The sequence below is a fragment of the Gobio gobio genome (genome assembly GCF_949357685.1).
Source record: "Gobio gobio genome assembly, chromosome: 17".
Lineage (NCBI taxonomy): Eukaryota > Metazoa > Chordata > Actinopteri > Cypriniformes > Gobionidae > Gobio > Gobio gobio.
In genome coordinates this window covers 47006861-47019770 of record NC_137110.1, presented here as the reverse complement: position 1 = coordinate 47019770, position 12910 = coordinate 47006861, and the positions used below count along the sequence as shown (strand labels likewise).

General features: G+C 32.5%; 1 protein-coding gene across 2 annotated transcripts in view; it reads right to left on the bottom strand.

Moving 5' to 3' along the window:
• The window catches only part of chchd6b (coiled-coil-helix-coiled-coil-helix domain containing 6b), a 33577-nt gene extending 21675 nt beyond the window's left edge, over positions 1 to 11902 (bottom strand). Inside the window, exons 1-6 of one of the 2 annotated variants that reach the window (XM_079840750.1) lie at positions 11674 to 11893; positions 10488 to 10581; positions 10366 to 10414; positions 8485 to 8629; positions 7395 to 7415; positions 5898 to 5981 (exon numbers count right to left, since the gene is read on the bottom strand). In XM_079840750.1, the coding sequence (XP_079696876.1) occupies positions 5898 to 5981; positions 7395 to 7415; positions 8485 to 8629; positions 10366 to 10414; positions 10488 to 10581; positions 11674 to 11757 (477 nt within the window). In that variant the 5' untranslated portion in view covers positions 11758 to 11893. Of the gene's footprint in view, positions 1 to 5897; positions 5982 to 7394; positions 7416 to 8484; positions 8630 to 10365; positions 10415 to 10487; positions 10582 to 11673 lie in introns of both variants that reach the window. The other variant, XM_079840751.1, reaches the window with a different exon arrangement.
• Positions 11903 to 12910: the final 1008 nt, after the last annotated feature.

Below are 12910 nucleotides of genomic sequence, written 5' to 3'. Positions count from 1 at the left end.
GAGACAGATTGATAGTGGTGTAGATTTGAGTATTCTGACTGTATGAATACTAATGAGAGAAATTAGACCTGCCGTCCAAGGTAAATCCTCTCAGACCGGAGCAGATATCAGTCTGATTATGGCGTCAGAGCTGATAGATCTGATAACACGAGCAGCCGAGTCGGTTTTATTCTCGCAAATGCTTGACAGAGTGAAAAGCACAAACTCTTTTTGAGACGAAGGACATGAATATTACATGACAGTGTGAAGAGTGCAGATAGACATGCAGAAGAGAAAGCCAGTGGGATCAGGATCTTTGTTCCTCTGTATGTGTGTGTGTGAGAGATGCGTTTGTGTCACGCTCAGGATTTCTCTTTGAGAGCTTAACCAAAGCGTTTCAGATTAGCGTGTGTAGGCTGAATTTTAAAAATGTGAGCTGTCGTTTAAAGCATCACACACACAGAGACTGCAGCAGTGAAACGCACACATGACAGACGAGAGCCGATTAAAGGTCTCACCCCAATAACGCAGGAGAGAGAGTTACAAAGAAAACAGATTTCAGGGATGGAGTGTGTGTCTGTGTGAGCAAAGCTTCTCATCCACTGTGTGTGTGTGTGTGTGTGTGTGTATCACCAAATGAAGTTACACAAAGAATAACTGTGTTCAGACAGGTTTCCTTGTACACTTCCTCATCTGCCATGGGTTGGATGAACAGACAGACCCGCCCACATTTAGAACTCAGAAGTTGATTTTTCTTTATATATATTTTAATGAACCTAAAAACAGACCTTTTCTTGATGCAAAGCATAATTATTTTCTTGACAATTAAGCCCAAATTAAAAAACCCCAAAATTAATATTTTGGTGGGAGAAGTCTTTAATTGTGATGAAAATGTCACAAATTCGATTTCTTTAATATATATATATATATATATATATATATATATATATATATATATATATATATATATATATATATATATATATATATATATATATATATATATATATATATATAATATATATAAATATAATATATATATATAATATATATATATATATATACATATATATATATACATATATACATATACATATATACATACATACATACATACATACATACATACATATATAATATATATATATAATATATATATAATATATATATATATATATATATATATATATATATATATAAATATATATATATATATATATATATATATATATATATATATATATATATATATATATATATATATATATATATATATATATGTATGTATGTATGTATGTATGTATGTATGTATATGTATATATATATATATATATATATATATATATATATATATATATATATATATATATATATATATATATATATATATATATATATATATATCAGAATGGGATTTAAAAAAAAAAACTACATTAATTAAAATTTAGGTGGGTTTAATTATCATGAAAACAATGCAACAAAACATCTTAATCTTAATATTCTATAATAGACTTAAAGGTGCAGTGTGTAGTATTTATGAGGATCTAATGACAGAAATGCAATATAATATACATAACTATGTCTTCAGTGGTGAATAAAGACCTTCCATAATGAACCGTTATGTTTTTATTACCTAAGAATGAGTCATTTCTATCTACATACACCCTTACCAGGGCTCTCAAGTCTCACGCATTGGGAGTGAGACACACGCATTTCAACCTGTTCACACGCTCACACGCCACACCTTGTATTTCTCACGTAGAGAAATTTCCAGGATAATGCCCACCAAGAAGAGCCGCTATTAAGAGGAATCAAGTAAGTTCAGAAGGCCCTGCCACGCACCAGCCAATCAAATAAAAAATATAGCTACCGAACAGCCAATCAGAAAATAGCATTGCTGTATCCGGGTAAGATTTAGATATTCCCGCGACAACAAGGTTTACATTCTGCCACCTACTGGTGGTTTAGTTTAATGTTTTCTTTCCAACATTTCTTATTTGTATATTAAAAAATATTTAAAACAATCTCATAACATTTTTCAGTGTAAATTATTTAATTTGATTGGTAACAGCCCTGCAGTGTCTTATTCTAATTTAATTTATAGATCAAATTTAAGAATATAAAATGAAAGCTGAAGCATAGCCTATATTTAATAAGATTATGGGAAAATGCCCTCCATAAAAGGTAAAAATATCAAAGATATGCAGATTTAAATATGTCAAAGCTGATTGAACACTGGTGAGACTATTGCTTCAGAATAAATTATATTTACAACACAGTAAATTCTGAAAAAAAATAATATATATATATATTCCAAATTATTAAGGATTATTAATTTGCCACTTCCCTGACATCTTTGAAATAGAGAAATGCAAGAATGAATACTATGCACACACACACACACAGAAATGTTGAATTACATTTAAAAAAATATTATTATTTATTTATACAAATTTTTCAGATCAGAACCTCGTCCCCACCCAAACTCCTGCTGCCGTCGCCAAAATCTCACTCTGAACTCAGTTCAAAACTTGAGAGCCTTGCCCTTACAGTGAAATCACCATTTTGCGCCGTCATGTTTCTACGGTAGCCCTAAACGGACAAACTTCTCTACAGAGCGCTAGCTACTCTGCTGTCTCAGACAACGACATTTTTGTCCTGTGTCGGCCACCGTAGCTTCTCTATGTGCTTCGAGAAGGAGGGGTGAGCGGTGGGTGATTACAATTCACAACCTCACCACTAGATGCCGCTAAAATTCACACACTTCACCTTTAATGGACTATAAGCATTCAAACATTTAGGGTCAGTAAGATTTTTCTTTAAAAGGAGAAATATTAACACTTTTAGTCAGCAAGGATGATCAAAAGTGACAGTAAAAACATTGTTAATTTCCATTTTAAATAAATGCTTAAATGTTTTTTCCATTTCTATTCATCCAAAAAATAAATCCTGAAATAAATGCATCATGGTTTGCACAAAAATATGAGGCTTCATCATCACAGGAAATTTCAAATACGTTCAAATAGAAAACAGAATAGACTTCTTTCAAAAACATTAACAAAAATATTACAGACCCCTGAATGAAAGAATACATTATTTATTTTCTTTTTTTAGGGAATATATTATGTGTGTTTCTGCTCAGATGATGTGAGCACTGCAGATAGTGTGTATATTTGTGTGTGACTGTTTAGACACACACACACACGCGCAGCTAAAGCGTAACTAAGTCTGTTAAGTCTCTGAGCGAGAGCAGCTGAACAGACATTGTGCTGTAAATGCCGCAGGAATGATGATCCATCTACAACCTCAGCTCAACTTCACAGCTGAGATGAAACACAGTGATGTCCGGACTGTAATGTGCCATATACTGCACGAAAGGGGTCATGAACTGCATTCTTGTATTATTTTATAATGTCTCCTGAGGTGCACTTATAATGCTAGTATGATTTTTACATCAAAACAGTCAGGACTCTCGCAACTCTCTTTTCTATGCATTGCCCTTTTAATCCAATTCATATAAACGGACACTTTTCTATGTGTTCAGAACACAATTTTCCATAAGGGGTTATGTTTTTTAATTTTTTGTTTATTTGTATACATTATATAATGGTTAACATTTATATTTCTTACTGCATTTTGCAGTGGGAATTGATACTTTTAAATGTAAATTTGCTGGTCGCACCACCTGACATTGTAGGTCTTTGAAACACCACAACTCAAAAAAAAAAAAAGGGAATTAAAAAAAAAATTAAAAGAGTCTCTTATTAAGGAAATAGTGTAGATCAATTTGATTTGTGACATGTATTGATAATATTTTTTTTTTTTTAGGAAAATAATGAATTCGGACACAAAAAATACATGTCATGTCATTGACCCATCTACTAACCATCAGCTCTGCTCTTATACCACAGGAGGTTTGATCATTTTACACTTTGTTTTATTTCTAAATCTTATACAACTTTATTGGGGTTTTTTAGGTGTTATAGTTGAAGGTTAAATTTCTCTTGAACATTTGAACCCACAACCTCTTCCACCACACATTTAAATATGATCAATTAGAGTAAAGTTGTATAATATATATATATATATATATATATATATATATATATATATATATATATATATATATATATATATATATATATATATATATATATATATATATATATATATATATATATATATATATATATATATGTGTACAGTGAGGAAAATAAGTATTTGAACACCCTGCTATTTTGCAAGTTGTCCCACTTAGAAATCATGGAGGGGTCTGAAATTGTCATCGTAGGTGCATGTCCACTGTGAGAGACATAATCTAAAAAAAATAATCCAGAAATCACAATATATGATTTTTTAACTATTTACTTGTATGATACAGCTGCAAATAAGTATTTGAACACCTGTCTATCAGCTAGACGTCTGACCCTCAAAGACCTGTTAGTCTGCCTTTAAAATGTCCACCTCCACTCCATTTATTATCCTAAATTAGATGCACCTGTTTGAGGTCGTTAGCTGCATAAAGACACCTGTCCACCCCATACAATCAGTAAGAATCCAACTACTAACATGGCCAAGACCAAAGACACTAGAGACAAAATTGTACACCTCCACAAGGCTGGAAAGGGCTACGGGGAAATTGCCAAGCAGCTTGGTGGAAAAAGGTCCACTGTTAGAGCAATCATTAGACAATGGAAGAAGCTAAACATGACTGTCAATCTCCCTCGGACTGGGGCTCCATGCAAGATCTCACCTCGTGGGGTCTCAATGATCCTAAGAAAGGTGAGAAATCAGCCCAGAACTACACGGGAGGAGCTGGTCAATGACCTGAAAAGAGCTGGGACCACCATTTCCAAGGTTACTGTTGGTAATACACTAAAACGTCATGGTTTGAAATAATGCATGGCACAGAAGGTTCCCCTGCTTAAACCAGCACATGTCCAGGCCCGTCTTAAGTTTGCCCAATGACCATTTGGATGATCCAGAGGAGTCATGGGAGAAAGTCATGAGGTCAGATGAGACCAAATAAATAGTTAAAAAATCATACATTGTGATTTCTGGATTTTTTTTTTTTTAGATTATGTCTCTCACAGTGTACATGCACCTACGATGACAATTTCAGACCCCTCCATGATTTCTAAGTGGGAGAACTTGCAAAATAGCAGGGTGTTCAAATACTTATTTTCCTCACTGTGTATATATATATATATATATATATATATATATATATATATATATATATATATATATATATATATATATATATATATAAACAGACCTCCTGTGCACAATACTGTAACAAAAAATAAAAATATTCTTTTGTATATCATGTTATATTTCATTTCTTATGAAATTCATTTATTTTATCTTCTGTTACTCTGATTTCTGCTGGACACATTAAATAAACAAGTTCAAACTCTCTCTTTTTCCCTCTTAAGGCAGTTAATATTAATAAACAATCTAAAATAACTTTCAAAAGCATAAAATGACACATTTGGATTCCTCCCACAGTTCATCTCTCCACATCACGGTCACACACACACACACTAAAGTGGCGTATCGCTAATCAGAAGAAGCAGCTGAAGCCGCATAATCAGCACCTCCGTTATCGAGTTTATGCAAACAGTTGTATTTATAAATGCTACATTTAATATGACCATGAAGACATCAGAGAGAACAAACCATCTTCAGCCTGAAGCACGTACAGTAACATCAAAGACACCAGAGAAATGTGTAGAAATGTTTCAGTGTGTTTAGTGGATTCTTCACCGTCTGTGTTTGTACTTCTGAAGGCCACATTTTGTAAATATAAAAGCACAAAACGGAATATGTGATGAAACAAAGGTTCATAAACGGACCAAATCGAGTCTTAAGATCTAAAAATAGTTTGTGAGGAAGTGTGTTTGTGAACTACACACCTTCTTCTCCATCACTTGTAGTTGTTCTTTGTAAAACTGCTCGAGATGTTTCAGTTCATGTTCTTTCTTCTTCAGCTGTCGGGCCTGATAGAGACAGAGTAAACCTCTCAATATCACGGGCTCATTTGCAATTCAACACAACTCGCATGGTAGATCTTCCACTGACACTAAATCAGTGAGAGTAAGCAGCGCACGATGAAGATCTGATGATGTACCCGAACACATGACGGAAAGTGTACGTTTAAGAAGTGTAGCAGCATGCAAGAGGACAGAAACACCACAAACTCTCTGAATAATGATGACATTAGCCACAGAGAAATAGCTTTACAAACTCTAATACTAACATGAAGTCCAATAACACAAAAAAGAAAGTATGATGGGACAGAGTGAAATGACACACTTCAGCTGCATGTATAAGATGATACACATTCAGTGTGTGTGTGTGTGTGTGTGTGTGTGTGTGTGTGTGTGTGTGTGTGTGTGTGTGTGTGTGTGTGTGTGTGTGTGTGTGTGTGTGTGTGTGTGTGTGTGTGTGTGTGTGTGTGTGTGTGTGTGTGCGTTTAGTCACATCAACTACACGAATATTATCTGGTGCCTCTGAGGCAAATACATATGACATTTGGAAGACTTACAGTAGCAATAACACACACACACAAACACACACAGACAGGCAGACAGACACACACACACACACACACACACACACACACACACACACACACACACACACACACACACACACACACACACACACACACACACACACACACACACACACACACACACACACACACACACACACACACACACACACACACACATACATAGACAGACACACACACATACACACACACATGCATACATACATAGACAGACACACACACACACACACACACACACACACACACACACACACACACACACACACACACACACACACACACAGAAGACAAACAGACACAAACACAGACAAACAGACACACACACACACACACACACACACACACACATACAGTACACACACAAAGACAGACAGACAGACACACACACACACACACACACAAAAGGTTTGTCTTCATAACTTTCTCCGCCTCAGAAACAACTCAAATAAAAATAAAAAACATATAAATTTAATAAAAAAATTAATTTATTTTTATTGTCAACTAAAACTATTAAAAATGAAATAAATATTAGATGAAAAACTTAAACATATTTTTTTTAATGGATATTGAAATAGTACAATTAGTAAAACTGAAATAAATATAAAATAAAAATATTGGGGAAAAACTAATAAAAATGAGAATCACTTAACAAAATCACTCAAATTTTAATAAATCCCTATTATTTTTAAATCCCTAAATGTAAAGTTTGGTGTTGACTTTAAAACGGCTCTGATGAAGAAACTGACAGTGTGTGTGTGTGTGTGTGTGTCGTCTTATTTACATGCAGTTACAATGACACACAACAACTCAAATACAGCAAACGGCTGCAGCTTACCCGAACATTCAACTCATCCGGCTGAGAGAGCGCAGAGAAAGAAAGAAAGAAAGAAAGAAAGAAAGAAAGAAAGAAAGAAAGAAAGAAAGAAAGAAAGAAAGAAAGAAAGAAAGAAAGAAAGAAAGAAAGAAAGAAAGAAAGAAAAAGAAAGAAAAAAAAGAAAGAAAAAAAGTTGTACTGGATATAATTTCTGCACATTTCAATTCAACAAAAGCACTTGGACAGAATTGATAATAATTAACGAGCTGGCGATTAACACTCATCAGTGAGTGTAAATGAGCCTGAATATTCATGCATAATCATATAATCAGAACCATATCAGCTGACAGAAAAATCAACTCAAGACAGAAAGAAAGTGATTGAAATCGTGAGCAGAAAGCAAATTCTGCCACATAAGAAAAAAATTATGCTTTCGTAAATCATAATTATAATTTAAAGAGTTGAAATGATAACATACCAAGTCATAATTATAAGATTTAAAAGTCAAAATTATGACATGAAAACTCTTAATTATGACATTGGTCATAATTATGAGAAAAATAGTCTAAATAATGATATTAAAAAGGTCATAATTATGACATAAAAATGTAATTATGACATACTAAGTCATGAGATGACATTAAAATAAAGTACGTAATAATGTCACGTTTTTATCTCATAATTTAAACTTTTTATGTTAATTATGACAGTATGTTATAATTGACTTTTTATGTCATTAATGTGACATTCAGCTGACAGAAAATAACAAAGAAAGAGAGAGTGCAAAAATAAAAGATTGTGAGCAAAAAAAGGAAGATTTACATGCAAAACAGTATTAATAATGATATTTGGTTATTATTATATTATTATTATATTATATAATTATTAATTCATTACATACTTTCTGACACACTATGAGATGAAATGGCAAGCATGCCTCAGACAGCAAGATGAAATCAAACGCCACTGCTGCCATCTAGTGCCACACTGATCAATTCATAACACACCATCTAGCTGTAGTTGAACAACGTTTTATGTTATGCTTTTCTATAACAAGTGAAATTCCTAACATTGTATGGAAACACAGTCAGTGTCTGGAGCCGAGTCTCACCAGGCTGTGTGTTTTCTCCAGGCCCCGCCGTGTGTTTGCTCTCTCTCGCAGCACCGCCGGCTTCATGTCGTCTCCCGCCGCCTCCCGCTCTCGACGGGCGATCCGGGCCAACTCTTCCTGGACCAGAGCCTGTTCCCGCTCGAACCTACAGCCCAACACATGAGACATCAGGACTAAACTACTGCCCCAGCAGGGACCAGTCCTGTTCAAGATTCAGCGAGCCGGCCAGCCTCGAGTCACGGTCACATTTCAGCCAAGCAGCATAATCTCATTCTCATTACTGTGCACAAAACCATTAATGATATATTATTAACCTGCCAAGTATTTATGCATTATGGTAGTATGAGATTTTCAGGGTTTTATCATTAACTAAAACTATAATAAACATTTTGTTCATTGAAATAAAGCTGAAATAAAATTAAATATAAATATTACATGAAAAAACTATAACAAATTTGAAATGTTGCCTTGTCAACTGACTGAAATAAGAAAAACTGAACTATAAATAAAAACCTGAATCGTAATATTTAAAAAACTAATAACAATGACAAAAACACATAACAAATGACTAAAAATTTAATTTAAAACAAATGCAAAATATAATACTAAAATGTAATTCAAAATATTAATATATATATACACACACATTATACATTACACTGCAATCCATTCAGAATTTGAACTTTTGTTTGTCTTTGTAATTCTTATTATTCTCAGTTATAATTTATATTAAATTCTCATGAACGTATTTTTTTATTCAAGTAAAAACATACCGTAATGTGATGATTTTTTTTTATTTAAATCATCATACATTATATACAGTATGTTTTTACTTGAATAAAAAATTACGTTCATGAGAATTTAATATAAAATATAAATGAGAATAATAAGAATTACAAAAACAAACAAAAGTTCAAATTCTGAATTTATTGCAGTAATGAGAATTTTGGTAGAAATGTGCATAATTGACAAAAAACAATACAAATAAAATATGAATAAAATATATATATATATATATATATATAATTTATGTTTTTTTATTTTTTTTCTCATTGGCTTCGTGATTATGTATGTATGTATGTATGTATGTATGTATATATGTATATATATATATATATATATGTATATATGTATATATATATATATATATATATATATATATATATATATATATATATATATATATATATATATATATATATATATATATATATATATATATATATATATATATATATATATATATACAGTCAAACCAAAATTTATTCAAACACCTTCAACATTTTCTCACATAATCACAGTTTATTTGCTATAATGGTAATAAAATTTTACAATCAACCAATCAGCTGTCAAATTTAAAGTACACAATTAGATAATACCAATTTAGGTCAACCAATGACCAGGCAATGCTTCATTTTGTTCAGTCTGTGGTGTCAAAGGTCGCATTAGCAATTAAAGAAAAAACACTTCAGCAAAACATGCTCAGGTCAAAGTGTCTGAATCATTTTGGTCCCAAATTTTTATTAATTTTCACTGTATGAAGAATTTTTGGGTATAATATGTCAAAGTTTACTTTATTTTTCTATCCTCACTTACATAAATGAACTATAGTGTCCTGCACACACTAGTACAAAATGATATCTGGTGTCTGAATAATTTTTGGTGTGACTGTGTATATATATATATATATAGAGAGAGAGAAATATCCCTTTTGATATTTTGAGGGACTTAGAATATGACCAGGACAAGATTCACTAAAGAAAAAGAAAAACTATTAATAAAAGACGTGCTCTTCGACATGTCAGGAGATTAAACACATGATTTAGATGCAGTATATATAAATAATGATGAATATAAATGTCCGCAGTGGATCACACTAACCGTCTCCTGTGCTCCTCCGCTGTCTCTGCTGCAGAAGGTCTGGAAGGCCCTGAAACATCAATATAACAGTGAGATCGAGATGAGAGCGGGTGCTGCAGGAGAGGAGCAGAAGCGGCCCGTACCGGACTCGGGTTTGGCACTCTCAGGTTTGGGTGAAGCGGGTTTCTCTGGAGAAGATCCCGAGTCCCGCATCCGCTGAAGAACGTCACCGGACAGCTGAGGGCACACATACAAAATATCATAATGCTCTAATCTAAATATTAGATTAGATTAGATTCAAGTTATTGTCATTACACATGTATTTTTTAGATTTTTTAGATTGGATTCAAGTTTATTGTTATTACACATGTATTTTTTTTTTTTTTTTTTTTAGATTAGATTCAAGTTTATTGTCATTACACATATATTATTATTATTTTTTTTTAGATTAGATTCAAGTTTATTGTCATTACACATATATTATTATTATTTTTTTTTAGATTAGATTCAAATTTATTGTCATTACACATATATTATTATTATTTTTTTTAGATTAGATTCAAGTTTATTGTCATTACACATGTATTTCTTTCTTTTTTTTTTTTTTTAGATTAGATTCAAGTTTATTGTCATTACACATGTATGTTTTTTTTTTTTTTAGATTAGATTCAAGTTTATTGTCATTACACATGTATTTAAGTATTTATTTAAATATCTCTTTAAATACAATTGTGTGTATTTAAAACTTTCACTCAAGTGTGATTGTGGCTAGATATAGATACTGTGTTAAGTAAATACTTAATTAGTAAATACACAATTTAGACTTTTATGTCATAATTATGATTTACCAAAACATGTTTTATCCTGTTATGTGACAGAAATGGGCTTCCATACAATTGGCTCTGTTCCACTAGATCATCATTGATCAGTTGTGAAGAAACACACACAAACACACACAAACACACAGCTCTCACAGTTCACAGATCAGTCTTATCTTACTGTTGTGTGTCTTTGACCTTGAGTGAGAGCAGATAAAATGACTGTACGTGTTTCTATTTCACAGCACAACTATGATAAATAGCACTGAGGATTCACATGAGCACAAAACTTTACATATGATATGAATCAATGCACCCAATGAAAGGCTAACAAATCAACTAACACTTTCACTATCTCGGTGACACTGAAGTTCAGAAGAGGACAATAAGAACAGTTACTTCTGTTTATAAAAGCACATATCCCATTAAAGTCATATAATGCTATAACAGTAAATACAGGACACCATTACACTCTAATTCTGTGTTTGCGATGAGGATGTTGTGGTGTCACCTTAACTCCCTGCAGGACCGTGACATTGTCCTGTTCGTCCAGTCCGTATGACACAGACCTGCTCCTGCTGTCACCGGCCCCCATCGCTCGCAGAAATCACCACAAATACTAAAATATCAGAAATAAATTCACCCCGATTCTGTCCAGGGTCACTGTGTCCCTCTACACGCGGATAAAATCATCTAACATCCTATTACAGTTTATCAGGCGTCATCATGTCGACGCGAAATGAACCATGGGAAATGTAGTTATATTCAACACAGTGAAGTCACACGGAGGTCGTGAGAGAGAGAAAAAAGCTCGGAATATTTAATTTTTAATTGTTTTGTCTGTTTGTATCTATTGCCTTTTACTTTAATCACATAATTCATGTTAATATTAAACGTGCTCCTCAAAGCAAAACGTTCTATTAAAGGGATAGTTCACCAAAAAAATAATTGTCATTAATTACACACCATCATGTCGTTCAAAACAAACCTATAAGACTTTTATTCATCCTCGGAACACAAAAGAAATTATTTTTAATGAAATATGAGAGCTTTCTGTCCATCCATTGACAGTTACGCATCTACCACTTTCAAGCCCCAAAAAAAGCTAGTAAAGACATCACAAAAGTGCTATGTTTGCGAAAAAAAGACACACACACAAAAAAACAACAACACAATTTACCACTTTATTGACAAAATATTAATCACCAGCGTGCGTTCACGTAGCAACATCTGCTCTCATGCACCCTGGTGCTGAACGTGCAGATATTAATATTTTGTAAATAAAGTGGTAAATCTTGTTTTTATCTCTCGGATTTCATTTCATTTTTGGGTAACCCTTTAAATTATTGTAGTGAAATATTATATTAATAAACAGAAATTTACAGAAATAAAAACGTGATGAATGCACTTTATTTCGCCATTTATTTGACTTTTTATTATAATGTAACGTAATGGTCCTATTAATTGGATGGTATTAGTGGTATTTATATTTTTTTCTCTTTCATTTTACTCTTATTGTTTTTTCTATTAATTGAATCTTCTTTTATCTATCGTCAAGATTTTGTTTATATTTCGTGCGGTACATTTTTGTGACATTTGTTTTGATATCTTTGTTTTCTTCACACAGCACTGGTGTTAATATTCTGCAATAAAATGAAACGTGACATAAAGAAATAAGAGTCGTGGAAGTTCATAAGACATCACATGATGACAGTGTGAAGCATTTTCGATATACCGTAATGACACCG